This window comes from Ornithorhynchus anatinus, chromosome 16 (assembly GCF_004115215.2).
Source record: "Ornithorhynchus anatinus isolate Pmale09 chromosome 16, mOrnAna1.pri.v4, whole genome shotgun sequence".
Lineage (NCBI taxonomy): Eukaryota > Metazoa > Chordata > Mammalia > Monotremata > Ornithorhynchidae > Ornithorhynchus > Ornithorhynchus anatinus.
This window is the reverse complement of record NC_041743.1, coordinates 9566993-9583450: the sequence shown is the minus strand read 5'-3', so window position 1 is coordinate 9583450 and position 16458 is coordinate 9566993. Positions and strand designations below refer to the sequence as shown.

The 16458-nt window shown below is 39.1% G+C and overlaps 1 protein-coding gene across 3 annotated transcripts in view; it reads right to left on the bottom strand.

Annotated features, from left to right (window-relative positions):
* The window catches only part of XPR1 (xenotropic and polytropic retrovirus receptor 1), a 192670-nt gene that overhangs the window by 119840 nt on the left and 56372 nt on the right, over positions 1-16458 (bottom strand). For all 3 annotated transcript variants that reach the window (XM_007668955.2, XM_029081248.1, XM_029081249.1), the window contains one exon: positions 4605-4656. In XM_007668955.2, coding sequence (XP_007667145.1) covers positions 4605-4644 — 40 coding nt within the window. In that variant the 5' untranslated portion in view covers positions 4645-4656. The remainder of the gene's footprint in view (positions 1-4604; positions 4657-16458) is intronic.

Here is a 16458-nt window from a genome sequence, read left to right as displayed (position 1 = left end):
TTCAAGTACTCTAATAAATCACCCATTAAAGTTTCCTGCTCCAAGAATCCCAAATATTAATTTACCTTCTTTTCCCAAACTTTTAAAAGTTGCTGAGAATTCAAATTTCAATTACAATCTTCCACTTTCTCTTTTACTGTGAGATACTATAGTGTTTCAACAACCTGCATCATAAGCCTCCAAGGGTTGGAAGTTCTTTGGATTTTTGGGAACCATCTGAATCATACAATATATCTGAGCTCAAATATTTAAAATACTATCACAGAACCAGATTTAGGTAGTTGGTCCTAAGAAAGGGTAATTACTGCTAGTACCACTTAAATCAAAGTTCGACAGATATATAAAGCAACAAAATATGGACTGTTAATAATATGCAATTTGAAATTTTCTACAATCATAACATTGAAAAGGGTACTCTGGTGTTAGAATTTTAGATTTCTCTCTGAAATTGTGGTTTTAGCTTATTTAGGCTGACTCATCCCTACAGGTCCACTTTTCCCCACCACTATTAAGGATGCTGGAAGTATATGGGTGCTTTTGACCAACCAGATTGTGCTGAGTTCATTTTTTAATGAGGGTTAAATGCTTTGGAAAATTCTGCAGATTACAGAAATCCACTCTTTGAAAGGGGCTAATTTAATAAGGAGTTGAAATATTGACACCTGGTTTTTAAAAGGCCAGCAAAGGATCCTCAGCTTCTTTGTGTTTATTTTATTCCAATTCAATTAGTAAATTGTAATCAATTGAGCAACCAGGTGCCAGATATATCTAAGAATTTTATCCATCTAAACAATTCCCCATGGGAGACAAACCCCAATCAACAGACTCTAGAGAGACACCTCATACTTAAAGAGTTCCTATGAAAGGTTTAATTAAGATCTGTCCACTTTAACCAGCAAGAATCATTTATTTTTCAATAACACTGTTTCTCCCCAAATTTCCTCTAAGTTTCAAGGGTAGCCATAGCATAAAATTTTACATTTAGTTTAATGGAGAGAAAATACAAACATAACATTGACTGACATGTGACTTCCCGATTAATCCATCCATCAATCTGAATACAAAGAGCTTCTGCAGAGGGACAGGGATTCTGACACAAAAACTTCCTCCAGTGCCTATAAACCTAATTATTTGAGCCAAGGACATGCAAAGAAAAATATAACCCAGCTGGTATTTTTTCAACATTTTCTCTCCCAAAATGAAAACTTTGCATTTCTTGAGACAACAGGTCCTTCAGTTCCATTTGCCATAAAGAAAGAAGAATTTAGTTTCTGGTTAACACAAATATCATAAATATATCTGGATAGCTCTGACAAATATTGGCAGTATAGTTAAAGCCTATGGCTTCAGTTGCCCTTTATCTCTCTTCCTAAAACATCCATTTTCCCCAAAATATATTGCCAAGAAAAATTAATATGACTTTAATAATTCAATGCCATCATATAAAATCAATGGTACAGCTTCATCTTTAATCTGCAACCGTGTCACCTTCATCACTAATTATACAAATAAAAATGTATACATGAAAAGCAATGATAGGAGAGATTATGTAGGAGAACATAAAATGACATGGATTAAGATAAAATGTTAACACAAGAACATTACAGAGAATGCCTTTCAGGCATTCCTGTTTACACTGTTGCAGAGTACATGCCTGATATAATTATAAAGCACTACTTTTAAATGAATAAAAGGAAACACTTTGTAAAATGTGTAATTAATCCATGGAACTCAATGCCACAGGACAGCTGAAGACAAATTAGTGAGATGCAAAATGCAATTAGGCATTTACATGATCAAGAAGAGCATCTTCTGTGAAACATAGTTTTCCTTTATGAACTGTCCACTGCAGTCTGGATCTGCATCAAGCCTTAGAGCCTGGGGAAGATAAGGCGGGGCTGGGCTGAAGTGGCATAAACACTAGGCACATACAGTGTTCATCAGGGCACAGTCCCAAAAGCACAAGTCAGGAAATTCTGGCAGACCCTAGGAGAGAGTCTCAGATGTTACACTACCAATCCAAACCTCTAAGTATTTCATGATTGTTTTGTGATTCCAGCCTATTAATTATGGGGTTTATTGCTGAATGACTTAATCAATAATGTCTTTACATGAGGCACACCCGTGAGACCTTACACACTATCTGCATGGTAAGAGATACTGTACAAATCACAGATAAACTTTCTATCTTCCTCTGTCTCCTTAGCCAACCCCAGATCCAAAAATTGATTACAATCACTGTCTAAAGAAAAAGAAAAACCTAAAAACAATTTTTTTCCTTTATGAGTAAAAGAACACTTTCCCAGCTTTAACCCTGTTTGTAATAAACTCAATAATAATAATAATAATTATGGTAATTTCTAAGCACTTATTATGTGCCAAGCACTGTTCTAAGCACTGGGGTAGCTACAAGGTAATCAGCTTGGACACAGTCCCTGATCCACATAGGGCTCTTAATCCCCGTTTCAGATGAAGTAACTGATATCCAGAGAAGTGAAATGACTTGCCCAAGGTCACAGAGCAAACACATAGGAGAGCTGGGATTAAGTTAAATATTATGTAATATATAATAACTGTCCTTCATATTCAAAGACGATGCTATCAGGGGTGAGCTACTGCCCACATGTATGTGGCTGTGGAATACTGCATTTCATGCACATATTTTGATCAGCATTATAGAAATACATAATCAATACCTGTTTCCCTCCTACTTAGTCTGTTAGCCCCATGAGGGATCAGGGACCTTGACCGATTGGATTACCTATCCCAACTCTTAGAACAGTGCCTGACACATAATGAATGCTTAGTAAATACCATAATGGCGATAATAATAATAATATTCATATGCCTGTCTGTGACAGCAAGGTCCACGACAGTTTAGAATAATGGCCCTAATAAACAGATGCAAGGAGGCTCTGGAGGGCATTCATTTATATTAAGATTCCTGCCAATTACTCAGGAGACAAGTAAATTAAAATGCAATAAAAAGGATGTGGAACAGCAGAAACCAAAAATTACCAGTTCACAAACTATCAAATGTCTTGAAAATCAATGTGCAGATGGTCATAATGTAGCAAATCCATCCATCAGCGGTATTTACTGAGCACTTTCTGCACAGTACAGTGTACTGTACTAAGCGCTTGGGAGAAAACCAAGGTAGTTCCTGAAAATGAGTCTTAAACTACCCACTCCAATCTTATATATTACCTTTTATATATTTACTTGTGAAGAATGTCTCCACAAATTAGATATTGAGATACATAAGGTAAGTGGTTCTGTCTTGAAGCCGTAACTGAAAGCAGAGTGTTTTCTGGATTAGTCGATCATCTTTAATTGCTTGGTGATAGTTTTGAAATCACTGTAATCTAAGGTCCAAATGAGAGGTCATGTGTGTCTCATTAGATGAAAATCAATAGTGCTTGGGGCCAAAGAGCTATGGCAAAGAAATTCTAAAGCTATGAGGAAGTTGAATCCTGAGCACAACACCTTGAAATATAGCCATGATATAGCATTGCAAATAATTAAAGAATATGCTTAGCTATGTAACTAGAATTACATTATGCAGCTGTGATGCCTTTACAGAATAAGGTCTGTGTGGAGGGGAGAGCAGGGGTGGACAGGAGAAAAGCTTTGGCATTTTGTCGCTTCAACTTCTTAAAAAAAAAATTAGAGCTTCATTTTACAAATTGCTGCTACCTATTCATACTATCCAGCCTAAGCTTGTTTCCAAAACTCAACAACCCTGGCAAGGTTTCATGGGCAATTTAAAGGGTGGCTCTCAGGAAATAATTGGTGAAATACATCCAATACTTGTTAGCATGAAAATTCCCATCGCTCTCAACTGACATTTCACCTTAAACTCTAACCAACGATAAAATCACTAAGGATTAACAGGTAAACAAAATGGGCATGTAAAGATTAATTTAGCCCAGTTGGAGAAGCCATCACTTTGCTTTACATTTTATATCCTTATTAAATATGGATGTAAATACTATCAAATTCCTCATTTTATCACAATCTGAGGCTTATCCTGTTTTGGATTCTGAGTGTTAATGGCATTTTACATCAGAATTCAGTTTTTTCCTCTCAGGACAAAAGTTTAAATGGTTGCTTACCTAGTTTCCTTGTGAGAATGTGGGCAGGTGTTCACACAGATGAATACCACAATTTGTGACTGGTCTTCTCCCATTACATGATGATCCTTTGCCCATTTTACTTAGGTGATATTGAGATCATTACATTTTGATCCTCAGGTGGAACAAAAACTGTGTCCAATCTGATTAATAATTTCTGTTCCAGGGGTTGCGCTTTGACACAGTGAATGCTTAGTATCATAATTAAATTATTAAAAGGCAAACAGTCAAACCAATGATGATGTCTTTGATAACGAAAATCGGTGGTACAGAAACCAAGTGTAACTAAAGAATACTGCGAAAATCATGCCATGGTGTAAACAAGGTATAAAATGACCAGGGTATTAAAGGACATCTTCAGCTGGAAAAAGGGTTCCAGAGTCCATAGCCCCACACAGTTTTAAATGAATTTCCTTATGCAAAGTGGAGGAACACTGTTCTTTGTTAAATAAATTAGTTCAGGCATCTTACCTTCTATAGAGGGGGCTTGGTCCTGAGCTGCATACAGCATCTCCTTGAAAGCCTAGGAAAGAGAGCAGGGGGAAATAATCAAAAAAACAAGCTATAAAATATGGTTGAAAACATTTAAAACTGGGAAGCTATTAAATCTTTCCCTCCAGATTTTAGCATACAAGCTATTTCACATAGGATTGGTAAGGTAATGAAATCACATCTATTATACTGACATATGGAATTGTCTCAAGTTTTCAAGTTTAAGAAACCTTTTTTCCTAAGAGCCTTTGAAGCAACTTTGCATATGAGTGGGAAGGGAGGAGGAACATGAAGAGGGAGAAGAGGGCGAAGTGTGATGTAGGAAATTTGAAGGGAATTAAGTAGTCATGTGACAATTTGTCCAACAATCAACAAGTAATTATTTGAAAGCCCAGAAGGTGCCTAGCACAGTACTGGATGTTTCGATATATAGTTGGGATCCACATGTAGGAATCTTTTTTTTTTCCGCTTGTTGTTTTCCTGAAGTGAATAACAAATACAACAGGGATACGTGTGTGAAGATCAATCTATAAGCACAATAATCGTTACTTTCAATCGTCAGTGAATATGTCAAGTCTCTTGCACAAATTATCTTTTGCAATGACATTTTTCATAGTTGTTTTTTCAATCTAAAATTATTTTATTTTACTATTCACGAACAGTTGCATTTTTCAACATAGAGGTGTAGAATAAAGGGGCTGGAAAACTGCAACAATAAACTGCCAACAGGAGTGGTTCATTTATTCATTCATTCAACAGTATTTATTGAGCGCTTACTATGTGCAGAGCACTGTATTAAGCGCTTGGAATGTGCAATTCGGCAACATATAGAGATAATCCCTGCCCAATAACGGGCTCACAGTCTAAATGGGGGAGACAGATAGCAAAGCAAAACAGAACAAAACAAGACATCATCATCAAGATAAACAGAATCAAGGAGATATACACCTCATTAACAAAATAAATAGGGTAATAAATAATATATACAAATGAGCACAGTGCTGAGGGGAGGGGAAGGGGAAAGGATGGGGGGGGGGAAGAGGAGCAGAGGGAAAGGGGTCTCAGCCTGGGAAGACCTTCTGGTGGGGGTGAGCTCTCCTAGAGTGGTGACCTGAACTCCTTTTTCCCCAGGAGCAGTAGTAACCTAAGGATGAAGAAATCTGAAGCTGCTTTACAGGGACTCTCCCTGACCCATTTTCTCCAAGGCAGCAATTTTTTTGGGAAACATTCCTCCTCCAGTTTTGCCTCTCCTCCAGTAACAAATGGTCAGAAATCCATTGGAACTGCTCACTCACTCAATCAGTGGTATTTACTGAGGTAAGCCCTTGGGAGAATACAATACCACAGAGTTAGTAAACATGATTTCTGTCCTCAGACTGGGATTTCTTTGGTTGTGAACCACCCCCCAGGGGACAAGGACCATATGTAATTCCCACCTGTGTATTCTCTCCGAGTGCTTAGTACAGTACAATTGTGCTGAGGACAAGAAGTGTTCAATAAATACAATGACTACTACTATTGCCCTCATGGAGTTAATAATCACAATCTTTAGAGTCAGTTGCCTACCCTAGTTCCAGTTCTTCCAGTGGGTGATTATATGGAAACTGCTTAAGCAATCTACCAACCAGTTTACATAAAACTGATAGTCTGAGGGGCTAAGAATTAGTTAATTATTATAATGGCATGTTAGGCACTTACTATGTACCAAACACTGTCCTAAACACTGGGGTAGAAAAAAGTTAATCAATGAGCCTTACGGGGGGCTCACTGTTTAAGTAGAAGGGAGAACAGGCATTGGACCCCCATTTTACAGATGAGGAAACAGGCACAGAGAAGTTAAGTCACACAGCAGATAAGTGGCAGAGCACAAGTGGCAGAGCACAAGTGGCAGAGCCGGGATTAGACTGGGTTCTTTTGACTCCCAGGCCCATGCTCTATCCACTAGACCACTCCGGATGTCACAAAACCATGAATTACAAGGCATTATGGGCCTATCTACATTGATCTAAAAGTCCATTCTCTCACATCAGGAATCCACCAATTGCTGCTGAGGTAATGACAACTGAATTCACATTTGTCCCTATTACCACAATGGCATTCCCCCAATTCTCATCCATCTTCTTCCCTCTAGTCCCCTTGGCTACTGGCACAAAAGGTTGGTGTGCCTATACTGCAATACTGTTCTTTCATTAGCTGGAATTTGAGTATAGTAGCAAAGCAATTCTAACCCCTTTAGAAAATCTTAATAGTTACTACATTATTCTCCTGGGAGGGAAAAAATTTACTCACCATTAGTGGATTTAACTAGTCTAATTACCTGGTCACAAAAGGGAAAGAATTTGAGTTTGATTTTTACCAATTTTCTGAGGCCCAGCACACCTCTTATTCCTTAAGTTTCCCCATCTGAAAAATTATTGGATTTAACAGATGCTACAATGTTCAAGGTCCCAACAAGTGTCTAGTCAGCACTGATTTTTGACTGCTACCCATGAAAGCAAAAAGACTGTGAAGTATTACAATCCAGCAATAACCCAGAAGGTTACACTGTATTTTGGCCATTCTTGGGTACACGGGGAGAATGACAACTGCTCCCTCTGACAATTTATTTAAATTACGTTCTGTTTCCCCATCTAGAAAGTAAGCTCATTATGGGCAGCAAATGTGTCCACTAATTCTGCTGTATTCTCCCAAGTGCTTAGTACAGTGCTCTGCACATAGTAAGCACTCAAATATCATTGACTGATTGACTGATCAATCTCTCCCATTCTGGCTGCAGGTCAATGTATTTACTCTCTGATTTCACCCTTACTCCATTAAGGAGCCCAACCTAACCTTCCACTCTCAAATCAAACTCTTCTCACAATCAAAAATCTGCAACTTAAAAGAGCAAACAATGCTAGCACATTTAGGCAGCTAGCAGGCAAGCCCAACAGAAACCTTGAATAGGAAGATGCTGTCATAAACCACTGAAGGAGTTAGCAATTCTGCTAAATATCCTTTGGTGCAATTTCTAAATTCTAAAGCGCGACATCTGTCAGACAAACAATGGTCTGAGCTTTGAACACGTGCCCATCTGAATTTAAGCATTTAAAGAAAACCCACAAACCATGTGCCAGTCTGCAACTGAGACACTCTACCACTACCTCTTTTTCAGTTTTCACTTCCTTGTTAAACACTGGACATATTTTATGCATTATGTGCCAGTCAATTACACCTGACCTGGCTTCCATGACTAACGAAATGGCAAAAAGTTGTCTACTTTCATCCACTAATATTTTCCTGGGAGATGAGTTTTTCAGCACAAGGAAAAGCAAGTAGGCTACCAGGATGTACAAAATTCATAGGAGAATCGGATCTTTTCAATAACCTGTATTCCCAGGATGAAAAGGCCCAGCACACTCACAAGTTTGAGTTTATATTCCCATGTATCTTTACCTTCTTTTTTTTGGTTTCTGACCACTTCCTCAATTTACCAGGTACCACAGGGTAACAGTCCTCTCACCAACGTCTGATACCAAATGCAAATTTATCAAGCATGTGAATAGTCCATCACCCCAATGACAGATATTTCTCACAACTCCACCCACCTCCTCTTTAAAAAAAAAACTTATTTGTAAAGCACTTATTATGTGCCACACACATGTACTAAGCACTGGGGTAGATACAAGGTAGGACACAGTCAGTCCATGTCCCATACGGGGTCAAAGTCACCCCACATTTTACAGATGTACAGATGAGGTAACTGAGGCACAGATAATTTAAATGACTTGCCCAGGGTCACCCAGCAGACAAATGCATAACTGGGATTAGAAACCAAGTCCTCATACTCCCAGGCCTGCACTCTTTCCACTAGGCCATGTGCTTCCCACCCCTTGCAGAACATCACTAGCCACATCCTTTCCAATGAGCTACTGATAACCCTTTCTAGAAACAACTATGCAGCTAGTTGTGCACTCAACAAGTTATATGATTCCTGCACAATGATTTCTCAGATTTTGGATTAGGCTGTCTGACAAGGCTATTTAATTATTTGTTCTGTGCAAGTCACACTAGATTATATCTATTGCTTCTAGGTAGTCTACAGAGTCAACCACTCTTTCATAAATGGTGAACAGATCAGGCTCCCAGCACATTTTCTTTAAAAAAACCATGCTGCTACCCAGGCCTCTATTCTGTCTCAGGTTTTTGCAAATAGTGTGTAATTATTTTTCCCAGGATTTAAACCTTAGATATTGAAGTTAAACTTCCAGGCTGTAATCTCTAAAAATCACTCTTTTTCTTTTTTAAAAAATATAAAGACTATTTGGGCCTTTTTCTAATCTTTAGGCCTTTTCCTAGACTTCCACAAAGCTCTCTCCAAAACATGATATGTAGTGATTTTGCAAGGATTTTGGCCAACTTGATTCTTACCCTAGTATACATGAAACCGGGGCCTTCAGATTTTTAGAAGAAAAATAGAATCTGAATTTATGTTTTGGTTGGTATCATACAGATATAAATTCAGACTTTGAAAGAGAACGTTTTCATAAAACACCTTAGTCCCTAAAATTTAAACTGTTCTTTTTTATCCTAAAGTCTATCTTTTAGAAGCCTCCCCCATCAACATAAATGGTATTTACTGAGGACTTACTGCATGCACAACCCCATACAAAGCACTTGGGAGAGTACAATACAGACACAGTAGACACATTGTCCAGCCACAGTGAGATTACAGTATAGACGGAGAGACAATTTAAAATATGTAATTTATACCTATGTGTATAAATTGTATGGGGTGGAGGGAGGAGCAAATATCAAATGCCTCAAAAATCACAGATCAAATGCCCAAGCCCACATTCCCACACTATTTCCATTAGCTCAAAAACCCATCCAGTTGCTTGTTTTGCAAATTAGGTTAGACATTGGAAAACATTTCAGAGTACAGATCTCTTGTGCTGCTAGATCATAACTTGGTGCATTTGCTTGCTATTCACAGTAGGTTTTAGTATTCCAGAATTCTTCTAAATTCACTTTTCTTTAGCAGACTTAGGCCTCCAATTATGTCTTACAAGACTCCTAGAGATCCCTGAGTAGGGTATTTCTGTGATTCAATTAATCAATCATATTCGACTGCTTACTGTGTGCAAAGCACTGTATTAAGTGTTTGGGAGAGTTCAATATAACAGTTGGTAGACACGTTCCCTACCCACAATAAGCTCACAGTCCGGAGGGGGAGACAAATATTGATATAAACTATGGATATGAAAATAAGTGCTGTGGAGCTGAGGGAGGGGTGAGTAAAGGGTGCAAATCCAAGGGTAAGGGTGAAGAAGAAGTTGAGTGAGAAGATGAAATGAGGGCTTAGTCAGAGAAAGCCTCTAAGAGGAGATGTGCTTTTTCTAAGGCTTTGAAAGTGGGGAGAGTGATCATCTGTCAGATATGAAGAGGGAGAGAATTCCAGGCCGGGTGTAGGCGACGGGTCACCGGACCAATAGACGAGGTGGAGGTACAATGAGTAGGTTGGCATTAGAGGAGCAAAGTGTGCGGGCTGGATTGTGGTAGGAAACCAGGGAGGTAAGGTAGGAGGGATAAGGTGATTGAATGTTTCAGTTCTGAAACTGTAGGACCTGTGGAGGCTTAAAGTTTTTTAAATTAGTAGTTAAGAAAACATTGCATAATTGATAAGGAAAGAAAAGCTTTAATTGCTTTATTTAAAATAGGATTCCTTACTATTTTGAAGAGGGGCAAAAACTCATGGTAGCCTTTCCTAGCTAGTAGGACAGTTGTACAATAATCCAGGGATTCTCCTGGATCCCAGACCTGGACCCTCCTGCTCCCTGCCTCCTCTGCAGCTCTGAATATATTCCTAGCTCAAAATTTAGGGCTGTCAGAGTCGAAAAGGTTGGCAGAATAATGGAGCCTAACCCATGACTGACCTTAAAATTCCACTCTCCTCTATCTCCAATAGAGACCTAGGCATCCCCTGCTGCTCAGATATCCAAAAAAGGTTCAGGCCCAACCTTCCAGGCATGTGAGTTTATCAAATTTGAAAAGTTTAACTAATAAGTGATCTACATCCTGCAAATACACCATTACTTCCATAACCCCTCTTCTTTGTATTCTCTTGTTGTTGGGTTGGTTTACCTGGTACCCTGTTTTCAGAACGGGAATCCAGTATCTGCTGTAGGCACAGACTTGACTTCTATTAATCAATCAATGGTATTTATTGAGTGCTTACTATGCGCAGAGGTGGAATTAAGCGCTTGGGAGAGCACGATACAAGCAAATTAGCAGGCATGTCATTCCTCCCTGCCCCCGGCCAATTTACAGTCTAAATATGTGAGAATAGAGCCCTGCTCAGGAAGAACTCTAGGGCACAATGGAAATGCCCCTTTGCAACTTCTACTGAGAAGGCTAGTAACAAGCGCTTAATAACGTGGGATGCCTCCATTTTTGCAGATGCCCCTTTCCAACCAAATCTGTCCAAACCTAGAGCATTTCTGTGACATACCCTGACCCTTCCCCTAAAACTGCCTTAGAGAGCCATTCCATTTCCCAGTCAGGTCCCTTTGAACCAATCAATCAATTACTAAGTGCTCTCTGTGTGCAAAGCACCATCACCTCTGTGCAGCAGGAGCCGCAGACGTGGAAGGCTCAACACTGGGTGCACAAACACCAGACGTGAAGGTGCCAAAATCCATACCAGACAGAGCACAGACCTGCTGGCCGTCCTAGATTACTGACCGTCTGAGTTGCAATCCCAGTGGCCCTGGGGTCAGATCAAATGTGACCGCTTCTGTGTTTGCTAGCTGTAGTTACCTCAGACCACGGGACCTCCACCAAAGGCAGAGTAATACCCCAGCCACAACCCCAAAACAGTCCCTCCTAAAGCCATCAAATCACAGAGATGGCTCTAGTGATTATTTTGTTTTAAATGATATTTGTTAAGCACTTACTATGTGCCAGATACTCTTCTAAGCGCTGAGATAGATACAAAGTAATCAGGTTGGATGCAGTCCCTGTCCCCCATAGGGCCCATTTTACAGATGGGGTAACTGAGGCACAAGAAATGAAGTGACTTGGCTATGGTCACCCGGCAGACAAGTGGCAGAGTGCGGACTAGACCCTAGGTCCTTCTGACTTCCAGACCTAAGCTCTATCCACTAGGCCATGCTGTTTCTCCATTGGAGGTTGGAGGTTTGTCCAAGTCCTCCCAAACTGGCTAGACTCTGTGCTGGCCAAACTTTGTATCACAGGTTGAAAAGTTGAGGCTTGGGCTGCAAGTTACAGGGCCCTAGAATCAGGACCACACAAAGCCAAGTTCAAATGGACCGGCCACTGATAGTCCTCTTTCTAAAAGGGCCAAACACAGCAGGTAGAGCATCAAACTGAAAGTGGCCCAGGATTATGGAGGAGGGACAGGAGGGGATGGAGCACTGCCCTACATGCACATATGCACCTCAAGTGCTACGAATGCAACTCCAAGCAGCTCATGGGGTAAGTTCACACATGCACCTGTGTTGTGTAAAAAATTGGAGCTCGATCCAGTTACAGGCTCAGACACTGCCATCTACAACTGAACCAGAGGGAGTTCCTTACAACCAGCCTGTACAGATTCTCACTGGGAAGGACTCTCATATAAGGAGAAGAGAAGGCTATGAGGAAGTATGGGTGGCACTGATAAATTTTAGTGGGATCATGACAAATTCAGTGGACCAAATAAAGTTTTATATAGGACACAAGATTTGATAAAGATGTTAATGATTACATTTATAAAATGCTATGAGTTCCTCGAAAATACTATAGAAAATCATGTTACTATGCAAGTGAGATGTTTTATATAGGTCACTACATAATACAAAAGGAAGAAGAGTGGCATTAAGATAGCTGGGTAGGATAAATGATTCCAAATGGTTACTTCTAGTATACAACAAAACAAATGATATACTGGATTTAATTTTAACTAGTGAAAAGGAGTTTGTAAAAAGACATATGGGAGAGTATATTATTCCAGAGTAACGCTAACCACAATTTGATAAGATATAACATTGTCGCTGGGGAGCTGAGAGGAATAGAGGAGAGGGTAAAAAAAAGGGATATTTAATTTTAGAAAAGGGAACTAAAGAAAAATGCAAACCTTTCTTAAGGAGAAGCTGAAAGCAGAAACTGAAAAAAAAAATGACTTCCTAGAAGCCTGAAATCTGTCAGTCATCTAAAAACTGGATAAAATGTGGGCCACACAAATAGTAACCAAGCAGAAATCCCACATCACTAACTGGCAGGGTTAGCGAGATCAGAGCAGGAGGGAGATTTGGAAATTGTTCTTGAAGAGATGTAAAGTTAGGCTTTAAAAGAAAAGGCTCACCTAAAAGAGACTTAAAAAAATTCATACAAAGTGGCATGTTGGTTACAAACAGGAAACTGGGCAAACTTAGTGGAAGTTTGATGGGTACCTTATAAAGCTAACAGTAATAGCCACTTGTCAGCTGTGTGACTGTGGGCAAGTCACTTAACTTCTCTGTGCCTCAGTTACCTCATCTGTAAAATGGGGATTAAGACTGTGAACCCCACGTGGGACAACCTGATTCCCTTGTGTCTACCCCAGCGCTTAGAACAGTGCTCTGCACATAGTAAGCGCTTAACAAACAAATACCAACATTATAGGTGAGGAAACTGAAGCCAGAGAAGTTAAGTGACTTGCCCAAGGTCACACAGTAGGCAACTGTTGGAGCTGGTGGTAGAACCCAGTTCCTCTACCTCCCAGGCCTGTGTTCTTTGCACTAGCCATATTGTTTCTACAAAACCAAACAACATAACGTTCTTCAAATATATCAAATGTGGAAAGCCAGCTGAGAAATAAGAAGGGCCACTTAATCATTTGGTAAGAGAGGCATTCAGGGAGGAAAAAGAAAGAGCCGAGAAGCTCTTTGTGGAAATTTCTCTCAAGATCTTCTCAGTAAATCCTTTAGTCTTTATTGAAAAGATCTTGAGAGAAATTTCCACAACCAAATTTCTGTTTAGCCAATGGGTCATGAGGAACTAGATCATACTGAGATTATCACAAAGAATGTTGTACACCAAATTGACCAAACAGATGTAAATAAATCACCAGGAGTGGACAGCAATCACTCGAATTTCTCAAGGAACCTGTTGGGGAAAGTAAGGAACACCTGGCAAGAGACTGTAACCAATCTATTTACAAATGGCTACTGTATTGAAGAATTGTAAAACCATCATTCTAACACTCATCTATAAGAGTGTTCTGGGGACTTTTAGACCAGGTGATCTCATTTCTCTACCTGACAAATTAACAGAACAAACAATTATGTTTAGGACCAGTATCCATTTAAAACCTGTGGAACAAAGACAACATGGTCTCTGTAAAGGGAAATCACACCTTACAAATCTGTTGGAGTTTTGTTTTTTGTTTTTTGGAAGGGTCAATGCACCTGTAAATAAAGGGAAACCAAAGAGCATAATATACTGTGATTTTTAAAAACTGAAGTTCTGCAAATTCCACAATGAATATTTTAAAAAGGACTGAGGTTTTTTACGGTATTTCTTATGTGCTTTCTATGTGTCAGGCACTGCTCTAAGCGCTGGGATAGATACAAGGTAATCAGGCTGGACACAGTCCATGTTCCACATGGGACACTCAGTCTTCTTCTCCATTTTGCAGATGAGGTAACTGAGGCTCAGAAAAGTTCAGTGACTTGCCTAATGTCACCACACAACAAACAAGTGGTGGAGCCAGGATTAGTGTTATCATGGTTTGGAAGAAATGCTCCATTGTGTCTAGAAAATAAACTAATCATTCTAAATGAGGGGTAGGAATGAATGGAGATGTTTAAACAGTGAGCTTCCCACTGGGATCTATGCAAGTTTTGTTTAACATCTTCATGAATTTTTAGACTGTGAGCCCCTTGTGGTTCAAGGACAGTGTCTGAATGAAAACCCTTGTTATTTTTCCCACTTTATAAGCACTTAATAGACATCATAAATAAAAAACAAATATGATTGAGAAAAGGAAATACATAGTGAAATCTCCAAGGTTGTAGACTACACTAAGCTCTTCCAAGTGGTGCCGTGCCATGAAAATGGAAATAAACCACTGAAAATTCTCATGGAGCTGAATGGATAGCTCCACAACTAGCAGATAGGTTTCAGTGTGGACATGGGAGGGATAATGCAACCAGATGAAAAGAATCCAATTTATCTGATGACAGGCTCAGAGCTATCAGTCATAATTCAAGGAAAAGGCACTGATAACTGCGCTTGGAAATTATAAAGGTCCAATGTGAACAGCAGCCAAAAAGCCAAATGAGGGCTGGTCATCATTAAGAAAAGTACAGAAAACATTAAAAAAAGCCTAGTTTTATCATTGGGTAAAACCCTCCTGTATCTGCTCCTTATAGGCAGAGAATGTGTCATTTTATTATTCAGTACTTTTCAAGCATCTCATAAAGTGCCCTGAAACAAGTGAATATTACAACTTTTTGCAAATATTACAACTTTTCCTACTACTGCTAGAAGGTCAACAAGATAGATGGTCAGGGAATGGATTAGCTTTCTTGTATTGACAAACCAAAAAGATTGCAATTCTTCAATATGGAACAATGAAAGCTGGGAAGAAACATAAATTGAAGTCCATAAAATTATGTAAGTGCTTGGATAAAGCAAACAAATAATTATTCGTCAAATCTCAAAACACTAAGGCAATTGGACCCCCTCTAATGCTTGAAGGCTATAGTTTTATAACAACAAAAGAAAATATTTAATACAGTGAGTAGTAAGCAAATGAAATTGTCACCCTTAGGCAGTTGTGTAGGCATAAAATATCAGTAGCTTCAAAAGGGACTAAATTAATGGATGGGTAGAAGAGTGGAAACATTCAAAGTTATTAGATGGCCAATTCATAAATACAAGGCTTGACATCAAGGGCAGTTATCAGAAGGTTCCTTGAAACATCTGGTGGTCACTGTCGGAGATAGAATACTGGGCCAAACTAAACAAGATGGATCATTTGGTTTAACCTACTAAAAGCATTTAATGTTCTTATATCCTTACCCTCCTGGCAACGAAGCAAAAATTTTTTTATTCTGAATTTCCTCCTCCCTTAAATTAAGCAAAGATGATCTGTTTTTAGAAATTAAATGATAGCCTCATTTAAAAGTTGAAGCATTCTGTGCAAAATTTCCTATTTTAAAACTAAATTTTTCAGCTTAAGGGGAAACTATTTTCCTTTCCTTTTTGAAATTCATTATAGATATGCTGAACTTCTATGTTTAAGATGATATATCAGGACCCCCTCCTCTTGATGCCAACTGGCAGCTTGTTTGCCAGGCCCCACTAGCTATGCTAAGAATAATAACATGTCAAATCTCACTCTTATGGAATCTCCCTCTGGCCCATATAACCTATTTAACCCCTGCAAATTTGCAAATTCTGGCATACATATAGTACTTCTCCCAGAAAAACCTCTTCCTGCATCCCCAAAAAGGACCTCTGAAACAATCTAGGCAAAAATGTCCAATAAATCCCCACTTTCACAACAGAATAAAAAAGATTGATCTGGAAAGAAAAAACTTAAGACAATACTTCTTCTTTCTAAAGAAGTGTAGGGGCAAGAGGGTAAGGGGAGGGTGTGACAAAAAAGAGACCAGTAATACCAATGTTTCTTTAATTCTAAATAATGTAAGGGGCAATACAAGACAAGAATGAAGAGAGATACAAATATTTTATGCCCCCATTTCAAATCAAAATCAGATTGTATTTGGATTTCCGCCCTTTATTCACTTCTCCCTCAGCCCCACAGCACTTACATACATGTCCATAATTTATTTACATTAATGCC